The following is a 27,222-nucleotide window of genomic DNA, read 5'->3' as shown; positions in this document are numbered from 1 at the left end:
TTTGGAAGAAAGGAGGGATTAGTGTAATATATTATATTATATAAATATCTCACACCTTACGTGAGGTTCGTTTCTTTTTAATCCAATTGTTGGGTGGGGAGGGGGGTGGGGGAGGTGTGGTTGTTGGCAAAGGGGAGGGGAAGGGAGTATTGATCCCATGCGCCTGTTGTTTGGCGAAGAGGAGGGGGAGTATTGATCTGCACTCCTTGCTCCAATATCTTTGAGCTACCGTAATATATCGTATATACATCCTAAGAGAGGTGGTTATAACATAGGTTGAAGATGTCACAAACCTCCATTTGATCCGCCAAGAGAACCACAAAAACGTTGGGTCGATACTTGAGTTCAACCCATTCACCAGATGGGGACTGCACTTGTAAGCCGCCAACCTCATCTTGTAAGAGGCAGGTAAGAGTGCCCACGTTTGTGTGCTCTTTGAAGCCGATAGTAGCACCATTGGGGTCCAAGCACGGAGGGTAAAAGTTGAGGGTGAGGACTACTCTCTCAATTGTGGGAAGCCCTTTTTTGCTTTTGTGGTTATCCATGCTTTCCTTCCCAATAAGGCTCTCGAACACAGCATCGTACAAATCATTGCCAAGCTTTTGTAGATCATGCCCAAAGTCGAGAAGGCTTTCCCTACACACATAACCATCCAAACAAGACCCACATTGGTCATACATTTCCTTATTTAAAGATCCGAAAAGAATGGTGAGCTTTGCTTTTATAGCAAGTGAGCTCTATGTTTTGTGCAATGATCCGATCAACCCAAAGTGTTAAGTAGCACAATGTCGACCTTATTAAACAAAAGTAATCCTCAATTAATGACCCCTAATAACAGTTCAAGGCACTACCCGAAGATTTCACGGGAGTCTTGGAAGCCGTCGCAGATGCCAGGGCGGCGGCGCACCTTCAGGATTTCCAGCCAGTTGGTGGTGAGCTCGTTGCTCATGAAGTTCATGCCATCGTCCCGCCTCGTCGTTGTGAAAGCCCGCTTGGCCTCGGCCGGCTGCTCGTAGAACTTCCGAGCGGCCACCCACATGCCCTCGATCACGCGATCGGGCACCCCGTGATGCACCACCTGCTCATTATTATCATACGACGATACTGACTGATTAATAAATCAATCAAGCGAATACCTCCCTCTCAACAAAATATGCTGCTTGACATAAATAAGGAGGTAGTGTGTGTGTGTGTGTTATACCTGGAAGCAGCCCCACTCCTCGCACGCACGGGAAAGCTCCTGCAGCACAGCGCTGCGCCCGTCGCCTAACAAGCCCTGAATGTCGATGTCGGTAGTGTGTGCTCTCTAATGATAATAATAATAATAGTTAGGATTTTCCCTTAGTGTAAAGGGAAAAAAAAATTACCCACTGGCTGGCTGCTGCACGAGATAAAAGGATAAGTTATGGGTGGGGTGTGCTGTGCCACACATCATAGCACGAGATAAAAGGACAAGTTATGGGTGTGCTCTCTAGTAGCCACACAGCACAGCAGGACAAGTTATGATGGGTGTGCTCTCTAAGGGTTTTTTTTTTTTACTATTGGCTGCTGCACGAGATAAAGGATAAGTTATGGGTGTGCCGCCACACAGCACAGCACCAGATAAAGGACAAGTTATGGGTGTGCTCTCTAATAGCCACACAGCACAGCAGGACAAGTTATGATGGGTGTGCTCTCTAATATTTAGGATTTTCCCTTAGTGTAAAAAGAAAAAACTGTCCTTCAATGTAAATATCAACTTCTTGAATTGAGAAAATCCGGTTGGTTGTAATTTGCTAAGGCTTGAATTTATTGATTCAACAATTTTTAAGTTTCAGTTATAATACCATGGTGGGTAACGTATGCATTTTTTCAATAAAAACCGTTTCAACTTGATGGTTGTCCTTTGCTTCATTGGTTAGAAAAGCAAGTTTAATTTTTGCTATTGTGGCCCCCACTTCTCTTCAATAAAGAGGAAAAGAAGGGTTCCAAAAACATTTCTTTCTGTACTTATAACCATTAATATTTTTTGAAGAGGAGAAAAACGTTTCCTCTTCTCAATAAAGAGGAAAAGAAGGGTTCCAAAAACATTTCTTTCTGTACTTGTAACCATTAATATTTTTTGAAGAGGAGAAAAACGTTTCCTTAAGAACCAAGGATTGCATCCTTGAACAACTTGTCCTTCACACATAACCCTTATAAAATAATAGCAAAAGAAAGGGTTCCAAAAGCATAGGTTGGTACTTCAAGTTATTATTTTTGACATGAATACAAAGGATTCTTAAAGCAACGACTACTAATATTTTTGGACGTGAGAAGAATAGCTTCTTAAAGCAAGGACTATAGTTTTAAATTATGCGTTGTTAGTCTCATCCTAGATTTTGCCTTATATGAGATTCACCATGACATTCACTATTCTGTTTACACATGTATAGGTATGCTATAAATTTCACCTTATATAAGATTCACTATTCAAGTATTTTTACACACATGTGTACAGACGAAGCATCTCTCACTCTCTCTCTCTACACACACACACACACACACACACACACACACATCCATTCCATGTTCTCATGATACAAATACTTTACCTATCTTTAAGGTTCAAAGGTGGATACTCCTTCAAATTTTACGTACAAGGAATTTTTATGAAGATCACATCAATATAGTGCAAAAGGACTTCGCCCACTACCACAGTAGCTCGTTTTGTGTACGCAGTACCATACTACGGAGTCAACTACCAGGTGCGCCACATCCTAGAATTTTGTAAAAGGTGTACTTTTGTATGCCCAAAATACATATTTGGCAATAATGTATGGTGAAAATTACCATAAGATAGGGATCCTAGGTGAGTAAGTATCATTTGAGGAGTAATTTAGGAACTTATTATAGCCAAAAACCTTGGTGGCTGATACCTTTTAATAGCATGCTTTACCTTAAAAACCAATGTTCTTTTAAGTTTGAAATTTGTTCCTCAAGGTTTGCTATAAATGAGAATAGATAGTATTGCTAGAAAACAATAAGGGCCCTTTCCCAATGCAATATAATGGCATTAGGAGACTATAGTGCATGTGTCCATAACAATTACACAATAATTAAGGTTTGCGGAGCATCATCAAAGAGCTAGATCTACGGATCTATAGGTGCCATGCCATAATGTTGAGATGAGCAAAAAGAAGGGACAAAAAATTCGACAATGATTTTGCTAGGTATTTCAAATAAGTCACTGCTACCATGGATCATGCCATTAGAGATGTTATTTTGTCCCAATTGATAGTTCACCCTTGTATTAAGAGTTTTCAGGATGCAAACATAAATTTTCAAAGATAGTGTTCAGGTGGATTAGTTCATTGCTAAATGCCAAGGCCTCATTTGACATTAACATTTAGTGAGAAGCATAATAATTTAGGAAGATGGAGCATTGCTACTACTCATGTGCAAAAGGCTAGCATTGCTGCTAGTCATGTCTAAGAGGCATTAATAATCTTTACACAAGAGATCAAGTACTTAGTAGTTTCATGCATTGCTTACTTAGTAGTGTCATGCATTGCTGTTGCTAGTCATGTGTAAGAGGCATTAATAATCTTTACACAAGAGATCAAGTACTTAGTACTGTCATTTTAAGAAGATTTATAGCAAGATAAGGGCCCCAAATGTTCTCACCAAATGGGTCATTTCTTACTCAAGATCTTATATATTTTTACCAAACAACTAAATGTCAAGTTATGGAGGTTTAGCAAGTCCTCTATTGAGGTTTTGTGATAAAAACATCAAAGGCTAGGCATTTTGTTAATTCCATGAGCTATGCATAAGGTGAGTGAGACACATACGCCAAAGACACAAACACAAAGAGAGAGAGAGAGAGAGAGAGAGAGAGAGAGAGAGGTTTGGCAACTCCTTGATTGAGGTTTTGCACAAAAAAATATCAAAGGCTAGGCATTGTACAAATTGCATGGTGGTCACGAGTTGTGCACAAGGTGAGTAAGATAGATACATGAGAGAGAGAGAGAGAGAGAGAGAGAGATGATATGATAAAGCTCAATTGAGAGAAAGTATTACATGACTCAATGATGGTTGATCGATTAATGATGAAACCCTTTCATGAGTACATACATTTGTAGGCTAGTAGCCTTATCCTTTAATCTATACAAATCACACACACACACACCTTGTTGGATTCAAGGTGGATCGGAGCACACATTAAACCTCATTCTTAAGCATAATCAAACTAAGCTGAAGTAAGAATGCACTAACTAAATGAGAATAATGTGGGCGAGATTAAGTTGTAAAATGAGAACATATCTTATTGAAAATGAGAGGCCTAATATATAGGCAAGTACATTGAGAGAGAGCCAAGCTCTACTTTTATCACCTATGAGGTGTAAAGGTGGAGAGTAGCTAGGCTAAAATAGTGGAGATAATTGAGCACCTAAAAGAGGTATATTCCAAATGTTGAGAGACGCTAGGGGATGCTCCTAAATTAAGAGAAAATGGTAGGCTAGATGCTTGGTAAATCTTCTTCACCAAAGAGCACTTACAGCAAGGATAAATGGTAGAAATAACCACAAGAAAATAGCTCATGTTTGGCAGTTTATTTCTAACACCTTCCCATGAATCAAACATGGGTAAAGATAAAATAAGATAGCTAAGATGTCCTAGGATTGAATTCCCCTCCCACAATCAAAAATTGGATACAAAGCTTAAGATATTATGGGTATGATGACCAAGGTGAGGCTCCATAAAATAAAAGTCGGTGATTCATAAACAAAAGATGCCCATATAGAAAGATGGTACATCAAAAGTTCCTTGGTTTACAATGCCACAAGAAAAGTATTTAAGCCTTAAAACAAATAAGGGAAATAAAGTGAGAGCTAAATAGACTAGTTCCATGATGGAACATCAAAAAGCATAATCTCCAAAAGAAAAGTAGGCCTCATGATGTTCCACTAGATGGTGCTGCACTTCTTCTTCTCCATATGAGTAGCCAGCCTTTGAAAAACAAGCTTTGTCTTTATCTTTGGTCTTCAAAATCCTCGAGAGCACAAGCATTTTTGAAATAGTGTTCTCTTGAATAAAAAGTCCATAAAGTAAACATGACACATGTACCATACAAACCATATAAGCACACAAAGGCCAAATAAATATTCCATATAAGTCCAAAGAAAAATGAACATAACTAATAAATCAAGATAATTATTGTTCCATTTCATTCATTGATCTCTCCGGAAGAGCCTTGGCAAATTCAAGGCCTTTCTTATGGTTCGGTAGACTTGTATCGAAGTAGCGCATCATGTACTCTTTGAAAGTGGCTCCTTGGTACACGCATGGGTAATCATGGTTAATGAGCTCAGGAATAGAAGCAATAAATTCTTTCTCTGGAGGTCCAAATGTAAAGGGAAGAGAGATCCGTAACTTGTTTGGATTAGCTATGACAGGATGGGGAGAGGATCTATACCGTCCATTTGTCAAGATCTGCAGTAGCAGCAAGGTGACACCTGTAAGACCTTTTAATTATTATTATTATTTTTGTATTTAGGAAAGGTACATTTCTTTATATCCACTCCTTGGGTGGGATATAAAGAAGGTTGAGACGAAGGTACAATTCTTTATATCCACTCCTTGGGTGGGATATAAAGAAGGTTGAGAGGAAGTTCATTTCTTTATATCCCACTCCTTTGGAAGAAGGGAGGGATTAGTGTAATATATTATATTATATAAATATCTCACACCTTACGTGAGGTTCGTTTCTTTTTAATCCAATTGTTGGGTGGGGAGGGGGGTGGGGGAGGTGTGGTTGTTGGCAAAGGGGAGGGGAAGGGAGTATTGATCCCATGCGCCTGTTGTTTGGCGAAGAGGAGGGGGAGTATTGATCTGCACTCCTTGCTCCCAATATCTTTGAGCTACCGTAATATATCGTATATATATCCTAAGAGAGGTGGTTATAACATAGGTTGAAGACGTCACAAACCTCCATTTGATCCGCCAAGAGAACCACAAAAACGTTGGGTCGATACTTGAGTTCAACCCATTCACCAGATGGGGACTGCACTTGTAAGCCGCCAACCTCATCTTGTAAGAGGCAGGTAAGAGTGCCCACGTCTGTGTGCTCTTTGAAGCCGATAGTAGCAGCATTGGGGTCCAAGCACAGAGGGTAAAAGTTGAGGGTGAGGACTACTCTCTCAATTGTGGGAAGCCCTTTTTTGCTTTTGTGGTTATCCATGCTTTCCTTCCCAATAAGGCTCTCGAACACAGCATCGTACAAATCATTGCCAAGCTTTTGTAGATCATGCCCAAAGTCGAGAAGGATTTCCCTACACACATAACCATCCAAACAAGACCCACATTGGTCATACATTTCCTTATTCAAAGATCCGAAAAGAATGGTGAGCTTTGCTTTTATAGCAAGTGAGCTCTATGTTTTGTGCAATGATCCGATCAACCCAAAGTGTTAAGTAGCACAATGTCGACCTTATTAAACAAAAGTAATCCTCAATTAATGACCCCTAATAACAGTTCAAGGCACTACCCGAAGATTTCACGGGAGTCTTGGAAGCCGTCGCAGATGCCAAGGCGGCGGCGCAGATTTCCAGCCAGTTGGTGGTGAGCTCGTTGCTCATGAAGTTCATGCCATCGTCCCGCCTCGTCGTTGTGAAAGCCCGCTTGGCCTCGGCCGACTGCTCGTAGAACTTCCGAGCGGCCACCCACATGCCCTAGATCACGCGATCGGGCACCCCGTGATGCACCACCTGCTCATTATTATCATACGACGATACTGACTGATTAATAAATCAATCAAGCGAATACCTCCCTCTCAACAAAATATATGCTGCTTGACGTAAATAAGGAGGTAGTGTGTGTGTGTTATACCTGGAAGCAGCCCCACTCCTCGCACGCACGGGAAAGCTCCTGCAGCACAGCGCTGCGCCCGTCGCCTAACAAGCCCTGGATGTCGATGTCGGTAGTGTGTGCTCTCTAATGATAATAATAATAATAGTTAGGATTTTCCCTTAGTGTAAAGGAAAAAAAAAATTACCCACTGGCTGGCTGCTGCACGAGATAAAAGGATAAGTTATGGGTGGGGTGTGCTGTGCCACACATCATAGCACGAGATAAAAGGACAAGTTATGGGTGTGCTCTCTAATAGCCACACAGCACAGCAGGACAAGTTATGGGTGTGCTCTCTAATAGCCACACAGCACAGCAGGACAAGTTATGATGGGTGTGCTCTCTAATGGTTTTTTTTTTTTTTACTATTGGCTACTGCACGAGATAAAGGATAAGTTATGGGTGTGCCACCACACAGCACAGCACCAGATAAAGGACAAGTTATGGGTGTGCTCTCTAATAGCCACACAGCACAGCAGAACAAGTTATGATGGGTGTGCTCTCTAATAGTTAGGATTTTCCCTTAGTGTAAAAAGAAAAAAATGTCCTTCAATGTAAATATCAACTTCTTAAATTGAGAAAATCCGGTTGGTTGTAATTTGCTAAGGCTTGAATTTATTGATTCAACAATTTTTAAGTTTCAGTTATAAGACCATGGTGGGTAACGTATGCATTTTTTCAATAAAAACCGTTTCAACTTGATGGTTGTCCTTTGTTTCATTGGTTAGAAAAGCAAGTTTAATTTCTGCTATTGTGGCCCCCACTTCTCTTTGATAAAGAGGAAAAGAAGGGTTCCAAAAACATTTCTAACATTTCTTTCTGTACTTGTAACCATTAATATTTTTTGAAGAGGAGAAAAACGTTTCCTTAAGAAGCAAGGATTGCATCCTTGAACAACTTGTCCTTCACACATTCATAACCCTTATAAAATAATAGCAAAAGAAAGGGTTCCAAAAGCATAGGTTGGTACTTCAAGTTATTATTTTTGACATGAATACAAAGGATTCTTAAAGCAACGACTACTAATATTTTTGGACGTGAAACACTACAAGACAATGCTGCCATACACGCGTTTCATACACGCGATAAATTACGAACGCGTGTATGGTCGCGCTTGTATTTGAATAGAATCGGGCGCGTGTATTTTAGCATTTAAGCTCGCGTGTATATTTGCATTTATCAACGCGTGTATAAACGCGTTTATATACACGCAGTAATACACGCATAAATACACGATAATATTCACGGGGTAATACTCGCTATTATACACGGATAAATACACGCTACTATACACGGATTAATACACGCATGGCAGAGAAAAACTGAAAAAAAACTGAATTCCTTTACAAAATTAAAAACTATTTTCCTTAAACCATCTCATAGTACATTACAGTATACATCATTACACAATCCCACTACATGCATTTACAACAATGAAATATATTCAAAAATAAATCATGCATATGAGATGATAGAAATGTCATCAATTTAGAACATACAGTGACGGATTGGTTAGGGTTCGATCTCATCTTCAATAAGATCCATCCTTGCCAAACGATCAACATCAATATCCATTTGATCAATTGGTAAGGCTACAATGAAATTTATTCCACTATCGATATTCTGTACTCCATTGATAATGGTATCGATGTCCTGATCATCCTCATCAACATCACCATCATCCTCAATGGTAGGGTCATTCTCATGATCATGAGAAATGGCATGCTCATCCTCATTATCATGATCATCTCTTATTTCTTGATCATCGATCACAACATCTTCAATGGCATGTTCGACGTCATCTTCATTGCGGCTTGTTACATCCTCCATATGCTCCATATCAGTGAATGTATTATACATCACTTTGGAACGTGGTGCAATAGGGATGACGTACCACCATTTGATGTCATGCACCATTGGTAGATAGATAACCTACTCAAATACACACAGTACAATAATTAATTAGCATATCAAAAGTCAAGGGGTACGCGAGCTTAGATATATATGTACATGAAACACATTAGTAAAAACCATCAGCATACTCATGTACTAACGAAGGGCCACAAACCATCAGCATACTCATGTACTAACGAAGGGCCACAAACAGGACATGCATGTTTACCCGATGTTTTCAAACCTGTTAAAATATAAATAAAAGTTAGAATAATAAAGTCAAACCGTCTAATTAATATATATAGCCAATAGTAATAGAGTAGGGAGGTAATTAGAATTCTTACCAGAACAATCGCTGTATCCTGGAAAGTCATGCATTGTCCACATCAACACTGCTTTTAAGTCGAAGTGTCGAGAGGAGGGAGGCCTACTAATGTCCACCACCGCAACACCTCTCCATAGTTCCTCCAACTCATCAATCAGTGGTTCAAGATAAACATCCATATGCTTGACCTTATGTTTCCCTGGAATTAGAAGGGATAACATAAGATGTCCCTTCTTGATCGCCATTGATGGTGGAAGGTTGTAATTCACCAACACAACTGGCCACACGCTGTATGCGGTGCTTTTGAAACCAAATGGATTCACTCCATCCATACCCAAGCCAGGTCTCAAGTTTCTGGGCTCTGTTTTAAAGCTGGGCCACTCATCTTCAATATGCTTCCAAGCAGGAGTGTCTGCGGGAATTCTCCACATGCCATCATCCGATCGATGTGAGGAATGCCATGACATGAGCTCTGCTATGGATTTGCACTTGAACATGTGTTTGATGCGAGAAATTATAGGAAAGTGTCGCAAGACTTTACGAGGTACATCAAAACTCTTCATATCTGTTCTGTACCTTGCTTCACCACAAGTGGGACAATGTAGAGCCTCCTTATGCGTCCCACGAAAGAGAATGCAATCATTGACGCATGCATGTATTTTATCATAATCCAGTCCTCCAAGAGATGTCACATAGCGCCTCGCTATGTCTCTTGAGGTGGGTAGTCTATTTTCCTTTGGAAGCATGTTTGATAATAGCCTGCATCCAATATCATCAATTATAATTAGTCTTAAATCCTAAACCTTAAACCACTAATTCAAATTTGTAAGTTAGAATGCTTACTTCAACAATGCGTCAAGACTTGCATTGCTCCATCCATAAACTGTTTGTATATTAAGTAGTTCAAGTGAAGCACGTAAAACTGAGAATGTGCACCCTTCAAACACCGGTGTCGATGAAGCCTTATAAAGATGCTCTTGTTTCATATCATCGTCGTCCATACCTTTGGGATCATCCTTAAAAAGATTCCGCACCATATCATCAAGCACCTCCTCTTCCACAACTTCGTGGGGTGCAGGGCTATTGTCGTCCCTTTCCCACTCATCTCTGACAATAGATCCCGAAGCTCCAGCATCATCTCGTCGACGCTTTACGTGCTCTCGTCGCGCGTAGGGTACCATGTTAGGGTGTGGTACTGCATCCTGCTTCAATTTATCAAATTATATGTTACAACTCTATTAATTTAATTTGGATACCATGAGTCATTTGAATACCATCAATTTACATCTACTCACCTCTAAACCTGTTTGATTCCATTCTCCATACATGGAGATGTGATTCAAGGTAATTCGACGTGCTCGTACAATGCATCCTTGACATCGATTACACATACATTTGATCCGTTGTCCCAACCACACATCGCGATTACGATGACGCATTGTCTCATCTTCCCCAGAACTGCTTGAAGAGGTTGATGACATCCTGTGTACAAATCAGAAAACACAAAATCATTATATGTTTTTAATGAAAGCACAAAATCGCGTGTATTGACGCGACTATCTCCTAAAAATTACGTGTATTCACGCGGCTACTTCCTAAAAAGCGCGTGTATTCACGCGGCTACTTTCTGCAAAACGCGTGTAAAAACGCAGCTAAAATCACATACACGCGAATATACCCGCGTTTATAAACGCGAATATAAACGCGGCGGTATGTTTAAACTAAAAATAGCCCGCCTTCCCCAAATATAGATTTTGAACTAAGAAATCAATAGTGCATGCGTTTTCGCCTGTTTTCGCCTCTTCCAACAGCAAGGAGGGAGCAGAGAAAGGAGCACACACACGGGAGAAGGAGGGAGCAGAGAAGGAGCAGAGAAGACTCACTTTTTCAGAGGTGAGTCACTTTGTCCTGTGCCTTGTCTCTTTTGTCAGATTTGTTTACTTTGCTCTTTGCTCTTTGGGTTTGTCTTTTTGCACACGATTGGGTTACTGCATCCTGACAGGGGCGACAATGGCTGGTCCTTTTATAAGGACATTCTGTCTTTGTCGGGGGTCAGTCTTTTCGAGAAAATTTTTTCGCAGGTCGCGTGTACGAATGCGTGTAGAAACGCGTGTAAACTGTCTGCAGAGTATGTTCACGCGCATATACACGCGTTTCTGGACGGGTGTATACACGCGTTTTTTGACGGGTGTATACACGCGTTTCTGCAGACAGAAAACTGCGGCGTTTTAGATTTCATGATTTGCAGGCAACTGACTTGAATGATGATATTTGTGTGAGTCAAGAGACACCCATGATGTACATGAAGATGTTTGTTGCAGGTTCTTTATGGATATTCCAGGTTCTTCATCCGATCCATTTGCGTACAGCAATTGGTTGATGGAGATGATGAATCACTTTGGGCGCCAACCTGGTCCGGTTGAGCTTACAGAGTATATGTATGCCCATCCCCCTCCTTCCCTGCCTGGTGTCTATACCCCTACCACGAGTATCCAGGGCACTCCAGTGCCGTCTATTCCTCCGAGTCCGACGAGACGGCATGCAGCTTCTCCTCTTCCACGTCCACCGAGGAGACATACCTCGTCCCAGACACACTCACGTACACCCTCACAGCCACCATCACGTGCTCCCTCAGAGCCACCGTCACGTCAGGGCTCACAGCCACCGTCACGTAGACAATCCCCCAGTCGTGACTCCACCCGCAGCAGTAGGAAGAGTGGGAGTGGAGGATGCGGCGGGTGCTTTGGTGGGGGAGGTGGGGGAAGTGGGGGAGGTAGCAGGGCACGCGGTGACAGAGGAGATAGAGAGAGAAGAGTTAGAGGAGATAGTTCGGAAGAGGAGGAGATGAGAGAGATAGAGAGAGTAGTCTGCTATGATGTGACGGATAGGGGCGGGATAGTGATGGATGCGAGGGGGAGGGAGGTAATGGAGTACATGCGTGGGGTAGTATCAAACTCATATAGAAATTGTTTTATTAAATTTAAAGATCAAAATAGCCGATTAGTTGGGGAGGTGATAGAGGCTGTACATAGTCGGTACCCCAATCCCCCACATGCTACATTCTCGGATGTATGGGGAAGGACGCGAATAAGGGAGATCTTAAGTAATAAAAGATCTCACCTTAAAAAACTCGCGTACGATGACCGGCTTAATGTAGCTGCGGGTGGCTATCCTGCCGAGAAACCTGCCACTGCGCACAAACGCGAGTGGAAGGAGGCAAAGAAACGAGCAGAGGGTGGCGTGAAGAGCAGGCAGCATGTGGAGGCACGACGGATCCAGATGGAGACCATTGGATCTTCGCATTTCGGATCTGGCGGCGTCGAGTCATGGGAGGCAGAGTTCGTAAGTATCCTGCCACTTTATTTGATTGTTTACTTAATTCATTGATTCTATGATTGTTTTAATCTTACAAATTGTGTTGATTATGATACAGCGACGGGTTACGGGGAGGAAGCCCACAACCCACGATACTGCGTATGCTCGCCGGCATAGCAGACGTGACACGTGGGCCATCTTCAGAGCCGAGGGACGTATTACGGACGCGCAGTTTGAGATGGCCATGAGACCATACGGTCGACAGGTACTTGAAAATTCGTAACGAATGGTTTTGGTTTATTGAATTGCATATATATATACTTATATACTATATATTACTTGAACAGGCACAAGCTGCTGATGATCCATCGGCCGCCGCTGCAGAGGGTGGACGTGAGCACTACTCCTCGGACATTCCGACCGATGTGAGCTCATCTGAGCATGGGGGGAGCACCGAGTCATCATCTGGGTCTGAGTAGTACTCAGACTTGTAGTATCACATTCCATATTGAGGATGTGATTGTATATATTTTTTTGTAAACTCAAGCCATGGGCTACTTCGAGATATGGACTCCCTTGTATACATGTATGAAATTTTGATAGTAATATTGAATTGATTGATCGATAGTATTACATTCATGTCTGTCTTGAATCGTGTAATGATAATGTATGCATTCATGTCGTTCTTGTCTTAATCTCCCTCGTGCATATGTTCTTCGTGGATGGTCTAATGGGATGGTCTAATGCACCAAAAACCCTAAACCAGAGAGTGCTATTGGGTGCTGGAATGCTGGAACAGTATTCAGGCACCAAATAGCACTCTCTGGATTTTTTTTTTTGCTCTCTGTTCGCGTGTATAAACGCGTCAGAACTGCTAAAACATGCGTGTATCTGCGCGGATACCCTGGAAATTACGCGTGTATTAATGCGTATAAACTGGCAATCACGCGTGTATAAGCGCATCTAAATTAAAGAAACACGTGTATAGACGCAGGTATAAACGCGTCTGGGACATTGGAACTGAACAGGATGCGGCTATACACCCGTGTATAAGTGCGTCTAATATAAGAAAAAGCGTGTATAGCCGCGTGTATCAACGCGTCTATGTAAAAAATGCGGCTACACACCCGTGTATACGCGCGTCTGAGTGGTACTATACACGCGGTTTTACACGCATGTCTCTGGCCGCGGTGATACACGCGATGATACACGGACCCGCTACTTTTTTTCACAAGTCATTTTTAGCGGCTAAGAGCGCGGGTATGAGCCCAATCCCTTGTAGTGAAAAGAATAGCTTCTTAAAGCAAGGACTATAGTTTTAAATTATGCGTTGTTAGTCTCATCCTAGATTTTGCCTTATATGAGATTCACCATGACATTCACTATTCTGTTTACACATGTATAGGTATGCTATAAATTTCACCTTATATAAGATTCACTATTCAAGTATTTTTACACACATGTGTACAGACGAAGCATCTCTCACTCTCTCTCTCTACACACACACACACACACACACACACACATCCATTCCATGTTCTCATGATACAAATACTTTACCTATATTTAAGGTTCAAAGGTGGATACTCCTTCAAATTTTACGTACAAGGAATTTTTATGAAGATCACATCAATATAGTGCAAAAGGACTTCGCCCACTACCACAGTAGCCCGTTTTGTGTACGCAATACCATACTACGGAGTCAACTACGAGGTGCGCCACATCCTAGAATTTTGTAAAAGGTGTACTTTCGTATGCCCAAAATACATATTTGGTTATAATGTATGGTGAAAATTACCATAAGATAGGGATCCTAGGTGACTAAGTATCATTTGAGGAGTAATTTAGGAACTTATTATAGCCAAAAACCTTGGTGGTTGATACCTTTTAATAGCATGCTTTACCTTAAAAATCAATGTTCTTTTAAGTTCGAAATTTTTTCCTCAAGGTTTGCTATAAATGAGAATAGATAGTATTGCTAGAAAACAATAAGGGCCCTTTCCCAATGCAATATAATGGCATTAGGAGACTATAGTGCATGTGTCCATAACAATTACACAATAATTAAGGTTTGCAAAGCATCATCAAAGAGCTAGATCTACGGATCTATAGGTGCCATGCCATAATGTTGAGGTGAGCAAAAAGAAGGGACAAAAAATTCGACAATGATTTTGCTAGGTATTTCAAATAAGTCACTGCTACCATGGATCATGCCATTAGAGATGTTATTTTGTCCCAATTGATAGTTCACCCTTGTATTAAGAGTTTTCAGGGTGCAAACATAAATTTTCAAAGTGAGAGCTAAATAGACTAGTTCCATGATGAAAAATCAAAAAGCATAATCTCCAAAAGAAAAGAAGGCCTCATGATGTTCCACTAGATGGTGCTGCACTTCTTCTTCTCCATATGAGTAGCCAGCCTTTGAAAAACAAGCTTTGTCTTTATCTTTGGTCTTCAGAATCCTCGAGAGCACAAGCATTTTTGAAATAGTGTTCTCTTGAATAAAAAGTCCATAAAGTAAACATGACACATGTAGCATACAAACCATATAAGAACACAAAGGCCAAATAAATACTCCATATAAGTCCAAAGAAAAATGAACATAACTAATAAATCAAGATAATTATTGTTCCATTTCATTCATTGATCTCTCCGGAAGAGCCTTGGCAAATTCAAGGCCTTTCTTATGGTTCGGTAGACTTGTATCGAAGTAGCGCATCATGTACTCTTTGAAAGTGGCTCCTTGGTACACGCATGGGTAATCATGGTTAATGAGCTCAGGAATAGAAGCAATAAATTCTTCCTCTGGAGGTCCAAATGTAAAGGGAAGAGAGATCCGTAACTTGTTTGGATTAGCTATGACAGGATGGGGAGAGGATCTATACCGTCAATTTGTCAAGATCTGCAGTAGCAGCAAGGTGACACCTGTAAGACCTTTTAATTATTATTATTATTTTTGTATTTAGGGAAGGTACATTTCTTTATATCCACTCCTTGGGTGGGATATAAAGAAGGTTGAGACGAAGGTACAATTCTTTATATCCACTCCTTGGGTGGGATATAAAGAAGGTTGAGAGGAAGTTCATTTCTTTATATCCCACTCCTTTGGAAGAAGGGAGGGATTAGTGTAATATATTATATTATATAAATATCTCACACCTTACGTGAGGTTCGTTTCTTTTTAATCCAATTGTTGGGTGGGGAGGGGGGTGGGGGAGGTGTGGTTGTTGGCAAAGGGGAGGGGAAGGGAGTATTGATCCCATGCGCCTGTTGTTTGGCGAAGAGGAAGGGGAGTATTGATCTGCACTCCTTGCTCCCAATATCTTTGAGCTACCGTAATATATCGTATATATATCCTAAGAGAGGTGGTTATAACATAGGTTGAAGATGTCACAAACCTCCATTTGATCCGCCAAGAGAACCACAAAAACGTTGGGTCGATACTTGAGTTCAACCCATTCACCAGATGGGGACTGCACTTGTAAGCCGCCAACCTCATCTTGTAAGAGGCAGGTAAGAGTGCCCACGTCTGTGTGCTCTTTGAAGCCGATAGTAGCAGCATTGGGGTCCAAGCACGGAGGGTAAAAGTTGAGGGTGAGGACTACTCTCTCAATTGTGGGAAGCCCTTTTTTGCTTTTGTGGTTATCCATGCTTTCCTTCCCAATAAGGCTCTCGAACACAGCATCGTACAAATCATTGCCAAGCTTTTGTAGATCATGCCCAAAGTCGAGAAGGCTTTCCCTACACACATAACCATCCAAACAAGACCCACATTGGTCATACATTTCCTTATTCAAAGATCCGAAAAGAATGGTGAGCTTTGCTTTTATAGCAAGTGAGCTCTATGTTTTGTGCAATGATCCGATCAACCCAAAGTGTTAAGTAGCACAATGTCGACCTTATTAAACAAAAGTAATCCTCAATTAATGACCCCTAATAACAGTTCAAGGCACTACCCGAAGATTTCACGGGAGTCTTGGAAGCCGTCGCAGATGCCAGGGCGGCGGCGCACCTTCAGGATTTCCAGCCAGTTGGTGGTGAGCTCGTTGCTCATGAAGTTCATGCCATCGTCCCGCCTCGTCGTTGTGAAAGCCCGCTTGGCCTCGGCCGGCTGCTCGTAGAACTTCCGAGCGGCCACCCACATGCCCTCGATCACGCGATCGGGCACCCCGTGATGCACCACCTGCTCATTATTATCATACGACGATACTGACTGATTAATAAATCAATCAAGCGAATACCTCCCTCTCAACAAAATATATGCTGCTTGACGTAAATAAGGAGGTAGTGTGTGTGTGTTATACCTGGAAGCAGCCCCACTCCTCGCACGCACGGGAAAGCTCCTGCAGCACAGCGCTGCGCCCGTCGCCTAACAAGCCCTGGATGTCGATGGTGGGAGGAACTTCGCGAGCCGCCATGTCGATGTCGGTAGTGTGTGCTCTCTAATGATAATAATAATAATAGTTAGGATTTTCCCTTAGTGTAAAGGAAAAAAAAAATTACCCACTGGCTGGCTGCTGCACGAGATAAAAGGATAAGTTATGGGTGGGGTGTGCTGTGCCACACATCATAGCACGAGATAAAAGGACAAGTTATGGGTGTGCTCTCTAATAGCCACACAGCACAGCAGGACAAGTTATGATGGGTGTGCTCTCTAATGGTTTTTTTTTTTTTACTATTGGCTGCTGCACGAGATAAAGGATAAGTTATGGGTGTGCCACCACACAGCACAGCACCAGATAAAGGACAAGTTATGGGTGTGCTCTCTAATAGCCACACAGCACAGCAGGACAAGTTATGATGGGTGTGCTCTCTAATAGTTAGGATTTTCCCTTAGTGTAAAAAGAAAAAACTGTCCTTCAATGTAAATATCAACTTCTTAAATTGAGAAAATCCGGTTGGTTGTAATTTGCTAAGGCTTGAATTTATTGATTCAACAATTTTTAAGTTTCAGTTATAAGACCATGGTGGGTAACGTATGCATTTTTTCAATAAAAACCGTTTCAACTTGATGGTTGTCCTTTGTTTCATTGGTTAGAAAAGCAAGTTTAATTTCTGCTATTGTGGCCCCCACTTCTCTTCAATAAAGAGGAAAAGAAGGGTTCCAAAAACATTTCTTTCTGTACTTATAACCATTTATATTTTTTGAAGAGGAGAAATACGTTTCCTCTTCAATAAAGAGGAAAAGAAGGGTTCCAAAAACATTTCTTTCTGTACTTGTAACCATTAATATTTTTTGAAGAGGAGAAAAACGTTTCCTTAAGAACCAAGGATTGCATCCTTGAACAACTTGTCCTTCACACATTCATAACCCTTATAAAATAATAGCAAAGCAAAGGGTTCCAAAAGCATAGGTTGGTACTTCAAGTTATTATTTTTGACATGAATACAAAGGATTCTTAAAGCAACGACTACTAATATTTTTGGACGTGAAAAGAATAGCTTCTTAAAGCAAGGACTATAGTTTTAAATTATGCGTTGTTAGTCTCATCCTAGATTTTGCCTTATATGAGATTCACCATGACATTCACTATTCTGTTTACACATGTATAGGTATGCTATAAATTTCACCTTATATAAGATTCACTATTCAAGTATTTTTACACACATGTGTACAGACGAAGCATCTCTCACTCTCTCTCTCTACACACACACACACACACACACACACACACATCCATTCCATGTTCTCATGATACAAATACTTTACCTATCTTTAAGGTTCAAAGGTGGATACTCCTTCAAATTTTACGTACAAGGAATTTTTATGAAGATCACATCAATATAGTGCAAAAGGACTTCGCCCACTACCACAGTAGCTCGTTTTGTGTACGCAGTACCATACTACGGAGTCAACTACCAGGTGCGCCACATCCTAGAATTTTGTAAAAGGTGTACTTTTGTATGCCCAAAATACATATTTGGCAATAATGTATGGTGAAAATTACCATAAGATAGGGATCCTAGGTGAGTAAGTATCATTTGAGGAGTAATTTAGGAACTTATTATAGCCAAAAACCTTGGTGGCTGATACCTTTTAATAGCATGCTTTACCTTAAAAACCAATGTTCTTTTAAGTTTGAAATTTGTTCCTCAAGGTTTGCTATAAATGAGAATAGATAGTATTGCTAGAAAACAATAAGGGCCCTTTCCCAATGCAATATAATGGCATTAGGAGACTATAGTGCATGTGTCCATAACAATTACACAATAATTAAGGTTTGCGGAGCATCATCAAAGAGCTAGATCTACGGATCTATAGGTGCCATGCCATAATGTTGAGGTGAGCAAAAAGAAGGGACAAAAAATTCGACAATGATTTTGCTAGGTATTTCAAATAAGTCACTGCTACCATGGATCATGCCATTAGAGATGTTATTTTGTCCCAATTGATAGTTCACCCTTGTATTAAGAGTTTTCAGGGTGCAAACATAAATTTTCAAAGATAGTGTTCAGGTGGATTAGTTCATTGCTAAATGCCAAGGCCTCATTTGACATTAACATTTAAGTAGCCTCATGGATGTTATAAATTCATGCCCAAGAAAACTCTATCTAGTGAGAAGCATAATAATTTAGGAAGATGGAGCATTGCTACTAGTCATGTGCAAAAGGCTAGCATTGCTGCTAGTCATGTCTAAGAGGCATTAATAATCTTTACACAAGAGATCAAGTACTTAGTAGTTTCATACATTGCTTACTTAGTAGTGTCATGCATTGTTGCTGGTCATGTGTAAGAGGCATTAATAATCTTTACACAAGAGATCAAGTACTTAGTAATGTCATTTTGAGAAGGTTAATAGCAAGATAAGGTGCCCCAAATGTTCTCACCAAATGGGTCATTATGACATGCTTTCCATCTTATGAGTCATTTCTTAGTCAAGATCTTATATATTTTTACCAAACAACTAAATGTCAAGTTATGGAGGTTTAGCAAGTCCTCTATTGAGGTTTTGTGATAAAAACATCAAAGGCTAGGCATTGTATTAATTCCATGAGCTATGCATAAGGTGAGTGAGACACATATGCCAAAGACACAAAAACAAAGAGAGAGAGAGAGAGAGAGAGAGAGAGAGAGAGAGAGAGAGAGAGAGGTTTGGCAACTCCTTGATTGAGGTTTTGCACAAAAAAATATCAAAGGCTAGGCATTGTACAAATTGCATGGTGGTCACGAGTTGTGCACAAGGTGAGTAAGATAGATACATGAGAGAGAGAGAGAGAGAGAGAGAGAGAGAGAGAGATGATATGATAAAGCTCAATTGAGAGAAAGTATTACATGACTCAATGATGGTTGATCGATTAATGATGAAACCCTTTCATGAGTACATACATTTGTAGGCTAGTAGACTTATCCTTTGACCTATACAAATCACACACACACACACACACACACTTTGTTGGATTCAAGGTGGATCGGAGCACACATTAAACCTCATTCTTAAGCATAATCAAACTAAGCTGAAGTCAGTAAGAATGCACTAACTAAATGAGAATAATGTGGGCGAGATTAAGTTGTAAAATGAGAACATATCTTATTGAAAATGAGAGGCCTAATATATAGGCAAGTACATTGAGAGAGAGCCAAGCTCTACTTTTATCACCTATGAGGTGTAAAGGTGGAGAGTAGCTAGGCTAAAATAGTGGAGATAATTGAGCACCTAAAAGAGGTATATTCCAAATGTTGAGAGGCGCTAGAGGATGCTCCTAAATTAAGAGAAAATGGTAGGCTAGATGCTTGGTAAATCTTCTTCACCAAAGAGCACTTACAGCAAGGATAAATGGTAGAAATAACCACAAGAAAATAGCTCATGTTTGGCACATTATTTCTAACACCTTCCCATGAAATCAAACATGGGTAAAGATAAAATAAGATAGCTAAGATGTCCTAGGATTGAATTCCCCTCCCACAATCAAAAATTGGATACAAAGCTTAGGATATTATGGGTATGATGACCAAGGTGAGGCTCCATAAAATAAAAGTCGGTGATTCATAAACAAAAGATGCCCATATAGAAAGATGGTACATCAAAAGCTCCTTGGTTTACAATGCCACAAGAAAAGTATTTAAGCCTTAAAACAAATAAGGGAAATAAAGTGAGAGCTAAATAGACTAGTTCCATGATGGAAAATCAAAAAGCATAATCTCCAAAAGAAAAGAAGGCCTCATGATGTTCCACTAGATGGTGCTGCACTTCTTCTTCTCCATATGAGTAGCCAGCCTTTGAAAAACAAGCTTTGTCTTTATCTTTGGTCTTCAGAATCCTCGAGAGCACAAGCATTTTTGAAATAGTGTTCTCTTGAATAAAAAGTCCATAAAGTAAACATGACACATGTAGCATACAAACCATATAAGAACACAAAGGCCAAATAAATACTCCATATAAGTCCAAAGAAAAATGAACATAACTAATACTATACCGTCCATTTGTCAAGATCTGCAGAGCAGCAAGGTGACACCTGTTATACCTTTTAATTATTATTATTATTTTTGTATTTAGGGAAGGTACATTTCTTTATATCCACTCCTTGGGTGGGATATAAAGAAGGTTGAGAGGAAGTTCATTTCTTTATATCCCACTCCTTTGGAAGAAGGGAGGGATTAGTGTAATAAATTATATTATATAAATATCTCACACCTTACGTGAGGTTCGTTTCTTTTTAATCCAATTGTTGGGTGGGGAGGGGGGTGGGGGAGGTGTGGTTGTTGGCAAAGGGGAGGGGAAGGGAGTATTGATCCCATGCGACTGTTGTTTGGCGAAGAGGAGGGGGAGTATTGATCTGCACTCCTTGCTCCCAATATCTTTGAGCTACCGTAATATATCGTATATATATCCTAAGAGAGGTGGTTATAACATAGGTTGAAGATGTCACAAACCTCCATTTGATCCGCCAAGAGAACCACAAAAATGTTGGGTCGATACTTGAGTTCAACCCATTCACCAGATGGGGACTGCACTTGTAAGCCGCCAACCTCATCTTGTAAGAGGCAGGTAAGAGTGCCCACGTCTGTGTGCTCTTTGAAGCCGATAGTAGCAGCATTGGGGTCCAAGCACGGAGGGTAAAAGTTGAGGGTGAGGACTACTCTCTCAATTGTGGGAAGCCCTTTTTTGCTTTTGTGGTTATCCATGCTTTCCTTCCCAATAAGGCTCTCGAACACAGCATCGTACAAATCATTGCCAAGCTTTTGTAGATCATGCCCAAAGTCGAGAAGGCTTTCCCTACACAAATAACCATCCAAACAAGACCCACATTGGTCATACATTTCCTTATTCAAAGATCCGAAAAGAATGGTGAGCTTTGCTTTTATAGCAAGTGAGCTCTATGTTTTGTGCAATGATCCGATCAACCCAAAGTGTTAAGTAGCACAATGTCGACCTTATTAAACAAAAGTAATCCTCAATTAATGACCCCTAATAACAGTTCAAGGCACTACCCGAAGATTTCACGGGAGTCTTGGAAGCCGTCGCAGATGCCAGGGCGGCGGCGCACCTTCAGGATTTCCAGCCAGTTGGTGGTGAGCTCGTTGCTCATGAAGTTCATGCCATCGTCCCGCCTCGTCGTTGTGAAAGCCCGCTTGGCCTCGGCCGGCTGCTCGTAGAACTTCCGAGCGGCCACCCACATGCCCTCGATCACGCGATCGGGCACCCCGTGATGCACCACCTGCTCATTATTATCATACGACGATACTGACTGATTAATAAATCAATCAAGCGAATACCTCCCTCTCAACAAAATATATGCTGCTTGACGTAAATAAGGAGGTAGTGTGTGTGTGTTATACCTGGAAGCAGCCCCACTCCTCGCACGCACGGGAAAGCTCCTGCAGCACAGCGCTGCGCCCGTCGCCTAACAAGCCCTGGATGTCGATGGTGGGAGGAACTTCGCGAGCCGCCATGTCGATGTCGGTAGTGTGTGCTCTCTAATGATAATAATAATAATAGTTAGGATTTTCCCTTAGTGTAAAGGAAAAAAAAAATTACCCACTGGCTGGCTGCTGCACGAGATAAAAGGATAAGTTATGGGTGGGGTGTGCTGTGCCACACATCATAGCACGAGATAAAAGGACAAGTTATGGGTGTGCTCTCTAATAGCCACACAGCACAGCAGGACAAGTTATGATGGGTGTGCTCTCTAATGGTTTTTTTTTTTTTACTATTGGCTGCTGCACGAGATAAAGGATAAGTTATGGGTGTGCCACCACACAGCACAGCACCAGATAAAGGACAAGTTATGGGTGTGCTCTCTAATAGCCACACAGCACAGCAGGACAAGTTATGATGGGTGTGCTCTCTAATAGTTAGGATTTTCCCTTAGTGTAAAAAGAAAAAACTGTCCTTCAATGTAAATATCAACTTCTTAAATTGAGAAAATCCGGTTGGTTGTAATTTGCTAAGGCTTGAATTTATTGATTCAACAATTTTTAAGTTTCAGTTATAAGACCATGGTGGGTAACGTATGCATTTTTTCAATAAAAACCGTTTCAACTTGATGGTTGTCCTTTGTTTCATTGGTTAGAAAAGCAAGTTTAATTTCTGCTATTGTGGCCCCCACTTCTCTTCAATAAAGAGGAAAAGAAGGGTTCCAAAAACATTTCTTTCTGTACTTATAACCATTTATATTTTTTGAAGAGGAGAAATACGTTTCCTCTTCAATAAAGAGGAAAAGAAGGGTTCCAAAAACATTTCTTTCTGTACTTGTAACCATTAATATTTTTTGAAGAGGAGAAAAACGTTTCCTTAAGAACCAAGGATTGCATCCTTGAACAACTTGTCTGTAAGATTCCTCCCCAGCCTTCGAGGCATACAGGAGTAAGAATCTCCCTTTTTTATCTTAAAATTATTCCCTCTCAAAAATAAAAGAAAGATTCTGTTTAAAAAAAGGAAGACCCTTTCCCTAGAATACTTCTCAAGAGTCACGCTGTTTTAAGGATTCAGAACAATGAGTTCAGAAGTGAAAATCGGTGTTTTGGATACCAAGGTTTTGGTCTTCATTTGAGTACGGCACAAAAGAAGTTCTTTATCTATTGAGGAGTTTAAGAAGTTATCCCCCAGATATTGTGAGCCTTATCTGACTTCAAAGAAAGTAAGTGACTTAGCTTACGAGCTTCTTTTATCTCCTCATCTCAAAGTTCTTAATGCCTTCTATAGAAAATTGTGCCAAACCCAAATCATGGAAAGACGGTAAAACTTCAGTGGCAAGCTACCGTTGGCTTCTAAGTTACGCTAGCTCCTTCCTTTATATAAGTCGTAACTTTTACTTGTCGCTCACAGTAATCTTACTCCCATCGATCTCCTTTCTTCCTAATCTCCTTCATGGCTTGGCAACAAGAATTAGTTTTATCCATAATGATTCCTCACCTTCAAGACGCAAGTGAGTCTATGAAGAAGGATTTTATAGAACAGTATGAGCGCTCACTTTTCCCTCACTTGGGAACTTCTGTAGCGCAGACCAAATAGCGGACCTATCAAGACATAACTAGGGTAACACCCTGGGGTCAGCAGCACTTCCGTAACAATGTCCGCTTGGCCATGGTTATTGAAGCTTTGGGTTTGGGTCCCCGATACTACTGCGTCATGAGATCAAGACATCCTGGGTTTTCTGAGCGGGTCTTCTTACTGGCGTGTTTTCTTCCTCATGAGAAGATATGCCTTTACCCCATTTTTGGCTTGCCTCTCAGAGGTCCTTTTGTTAGAACACCTCATACCACTGAGATAGGCGCAGCAATAACCCACAGAATCATTCCCATAGATGAGTTACCTTATACTTGTGCAGCTTGTGAGGACTGCTTTTGTGACCATATGATGGACGGGCTTATGGAAGTGTAAAGAGTTCTTCTATCTTTACTGTATAAGTTCCGAGAATGAATAAAGTTTAAATCTTGTTCTTATCTTGAATCTTGCTCTCTTTGAGACTTTTTCTTGGTGGTTAATCCTGATTTAAATTTTTCTCTAAGTCTCATAATTCGTGCATCTTGCGAAATTATCCCAGTTTGCGAGATGAGGACATCTCGCGTTTTTTAAGTGGGGTAGAATGTAAGATTCCTCCCCCACCCCCTTTTTGATGTCTAGTATCTTTCCCTGTAATCAATCCCTCTTCAGAAATATAAAGACCTTGTTTCTATCTGTTTTAGCCTAGAGAGAGAAAAATATTCTAGAGAGAGAATATTCAGATTTTGAATATTTTTGGATAGAAAAATATCTCTTCTAATTCAGATGAGTTCCCCTGAAACAGAAATTCAAAAAGAATTTTTCAATGTGCAATTGGAATTAATTGAAAATAGCTATAAAGAACCTTAGCCTAAGGGTCTAGATTTTCAGAAATCTTTAGACTATGGTCCAATTAAGGTTCCTATGGACCAATAGCATCAATCCATGTGTAGGGAGGAGATAAATCCAACTTGTAAAAAGAAAATACCCAAAAATGAGTAAATGCTCACATGAGGTGAAGAGTTGAAAATGTACAAGGTTTATTAGTAAAAAACTATGAGCAATATTAAAAATATGACATATGTAAGGAAGGGGAATTCTTTAAAGGAGGTGCATAATTCACATAAGATGAAGAGTTGAAAATGTACAAGGTTTATTAGTAAAAAATTATGAGCAATATTAAAAGTATGACATATGTAAGGAAGAGGAGTTCTTTAAAGGAGGTGCATATTTCACATAAGATGAAGAGTTGAAAATGTACAAGGTTTATTAGTAAAAAAATTATGAGCAATATTAAAAGTATGACATATGTAAGGAAGAGGAGTTCTTTAAAGGAGGTGCATATTTCACATAAGATGAAGAGTTGAAAATGTACAAGGTTTATTAGTAAAAAACTATGAGCAATATTAAAAATATGACATATGTAAGGAAAGGGAGTTCTTTAAAGGAGGTGCATATTTCACATAAGATGAAGAGTTGAAAATGTACAAGGTTTATTAGTAAAAAACTATGAGCAATATTAAAAATATGACATATGTAAGGAAAGGGAGTTCTTTAAAGGAGGTGCATATTTCACATGCTTGAATGAGTTTTAAACTCATAAAAATTGAGATATTTCATCTCTCCTCTCTCCTCATTTAAGTCTAGTTCCAAAAAGTTAGCTTAACTGACCTAAAAATGGTCAAATATTGACCAAACTGATTTAGAAAATTCTAGAATCAGTTTGTTTGGTTAGGAGCTCAATTTTTCCTATAAATAGAAGCCTCCCCCTTGTTGAAAAATATATAGTGTTTATGCATCGTTACTCTACTCCACCTAAGCCAGAAACTGTGAATTCATTTAATAATTCACTAGTTTTTGGAGCTTCCCTCTTTCTTCAATCCCCATTAGTGGCTCCATCAACATACTTAACCAATTGATTGGTTGGGGGCCTCTACCGTGAACAAAGAATCAAGCAAGTTGTAAGGTAATTAGTGAATATTGATCTTTCTATAATTTCTCAATGTTTCTCTCTTCTCAACCCCTCTCAAGCTTGAGAAGTTTAATTGGTATGGTTTTTTTTTAATGCTATTGAAGTTTGAATAGTAGTGAAGAGTTACATAATGCTATTGAAGTTAATTTTCATTTATGTTTAAATTCTAATGATTTTTATGTAAATTCTCTCTCTCACTCAAGAAATGGTCATACTCATGAACCGTTCTCAATCCAAATCAAGCTTTTCATAAAGCTTTTCCTTAACCCAAGATTAAGCTATGCTTGAGGCCAAATTAATGGCTTTTTTCTATGCTTTTAGTTTATGTATATTAATGATTCAATCCATTATGGATTGATAATCCAATTAGAGATTATTTTAATTATTTTCTTAATGATAAGCATTATCCCTTAGAAAAATTGAGATTTATCAGTCATAGCAGCGGAGCTATGGCAAAATTTTTATAAAAATTATGCATAAAATAATCTCATTCAAAGCATAAAAAGAGGACTTCCTACCATATTCTAGGAATTATCATCCTAGATTAATTGAAAGAATTTCATTACAATCATGGAGAAATTGAATTTTAATGCTAGGCATAATGGATAAATTTTTATATCAAAAGTGTTATTTTTACATTTTTATTTCATGCATAGAAGTATGCATAATGGATAAATTTTTATATCAAAAGTGTTATTTTTACCATTTTTATTTCATGCATAGAAGTATGCATAATGGATAAATTTTTATATCAAAAGTGTTATTTTTACCATTTTTATTTCATGCATAGAATTCTACCCCACTTAAAAAACGCGAGATGTCCTCATCTCGCAAACTGGGATAATTTCACAAGATGCACGAATTATGAGACTTAGAGAAAAATTTAAATCAGGATTAACCACCAAGAAAAAGTCTCAAAGAGAGCAAGATTCAAGATAAGAACAAGATTTAAACTTTATTCATTCTCGGAACTTATACAGTAAAGATAGAAGAACTCTTTACACTTCCATAAGCCCGTCCATCATATGGTCACAAAAGCAGTCCTCACAAGCTGCACAAGTATAAGGTAACTCATCTATGGGAATGATTCTGTGGGTTATTGCTGCGCCTATCTCAGTGGTATGAGGTGTTCTAACAAAAGGACCTCTGAGAGGCAAGCCAAAAACGGGGTAAAGGCATATCTTCTCATGAGGAAGAAAACACGCCAGTAAGAAGACCCGCTCAGAAAACCCAGGATGTCTTGATCTCATGATGCAGTAGTATCGGGGACCCAAACCCAAAGCTTCAATAACCATGGCCAAGCGGACATTGTTACGGAAGTGCTGCTGACCCCAGGGTGTTACCCTAGTTATGTCTTGATAGGTCCGCCATTTGGTCTGCGCTACAGAAGTTCCCAAGTGAGGGAAAAGTGAGCGCTCATACTGTTC

At 40.0% G+C, this 27,222-nt stretch overlaps 3 protein-coding genes across 3 annotated transcripts; all 3 read right to left on the bottom strand.

The window, feature by feature from the left end:
• Window positions 1-251: 251 nt before the first annotated feature.
• Window positions 252-6,689, bottom strand: LOC147632523 (1-aminocyclopropane-1-carboxylate oxidase homolog). Its single transcript, XM_086807010.1, has 5 exons — window positions 6,522-6,689; window positions 5,951-6,394; window positions 1,202-1,306; window positions 852-1,078; window positions 252-636 (listed from the first exon to the last, which is right to left on the bottom strand). The coding sequence occupies exons 1-5, from the start codon at window positions 6,687-6,689 to the stop codon at window positions 252-254; spliced, it is 1,329 nt and encodes a 442-aa protein (XP_086663136.1).
• Window positions 6,690-15,625: 8,936 nt separating this feature from the next.
• Window positions 15,626-16,997, bottom strand: LOC147632522 (fe(II)/2-oxoglutarate-dependent dioxygenase 4-like). Its single transcript, XM_086806876.1, has 3 exons — window positions 16,705-16,997; window positions 16,357-16,583; window positions 15,626-16,141 (listed from the first exon to the last, which is right to left on the bottom strand). Exons 1-3 carry the CDS (start codon window positions 16,816-16,818, stop codon window positions 15,757-15,759), a joined length of 726 nt encoding a protein of 241 aa, XP_086663002.1. The 5' UTR covers window positions 16,819-16,997; the 3' UTR covers window positions 15,626-15,756.
• Window positions 16,998-21,230: 4,233 nt separating this feature from the next.
• On the bottom strand, window positions 21,231-22,471 carry LOC147632521 (fe(II)/2-oxoglutarate-dependent dioxygenase 4-like). Its single transcript, XM_086807008.1, has 3 exons — window positions 22,179-22,471; window positions 21,831-22,057; window positions 21,231-21,615 (listed from the first exon to the last, which is right to left on the bottom strand). The coding sequence occupies exons 1-3, from the start codon at window positions 22,290-22,292 to the stop codon at window positions 21,231-21,233; spliced, it is 726 nt and encodes a 241-aa protein (XP_086663134.1). The 5' UTR covers window positions 22,293-22,471.
• Between the last annotated feature and the right edge of the window lie 4,751 nt (window positions 22,472-27,222).

The sequence above is a fragment of the Cibotium barometz genome, chromosome 13 (genome assembly GCF_041138505.1).
Source record: "Cibotium barometz isolate CiBa-2024 chromosome 13, ASM4113850v1, whole genome shotgun sequence".
NCBI lineage: Eukaryota > Viridiplantae > Streptophyta > Polypodiopsida > Cyatheales > Cibotiaceae > Cibotium > Cibotium barometz.
This window is presented reverse-complemented; position numbering and strand designations above follow the sequence as displayed.

Bases quoted from the DNA above. Each gene is read 5' to 3' on its own strand.
- LOC147632523 (XM_086807010.1), bottom strand. From the start codon at position 6,689: ATGTGGGTGGCCGCTCGGAAGTTCTACGAGCAGTCGGCCGAGGCCAAG. The intron at 6,395-6,521 runs GTGAAATCTTCG...CACAAAACATAG, and splicing joins CGACGGCTTCCAAGACTCCC to AGCTCACTTGCTATAAAAGC. The intron at 1,307-5,950 runs GTTTGTGACGTC...TATTATCATTAG, and splicing joins TCTTGGCGGATCAAATGGAG to AGAGCACACACTACCGACAT.
- LOC147632522 (XM_086806876.1), bottom strand. From the start codon at position 16,818: ATGGCGGCTCGCGAAGTTCCTCCCACCATCGACATCCAGGGCTTGTTA. The intron at 16,584-16,704 runs GTATAACACACA...AATAATGAGCAG, and splicing joins AGGAGTGGGGCTGCTTCCAG to GTGGTGCATCACGGGGTGCC. The intron at 16,142-16,356 runs GTAGTGCCTTGA...TTATGTGTGTAG, and splicing joins GACTCCCGTGAAATCTTCGG to GGAAAGCCTTCTCGACTTTG.
- LOC147632521 (XM_086807008.1), bottom strand. From the start codon at position 22,292: ATGGCGGCTCGCGAAGTTCCTCCCACCATCGACATCCAGGGCTTGTTA. The intron at 22,058-22,178 runs GTATAACACACA...AATAATGAGCAG, and splicing joins AGGAGTGGGGCTGCTTCCAG to GTGGTGCATCACGGGGTGCC. The intron at 21,616-21,830 runs GTAGTGCCTTGA...TTATTTGTGTAG, and splicing joins GACTCCCGTGAAATCTTCGG to GGAAAGCCTTCTCGACTTTG.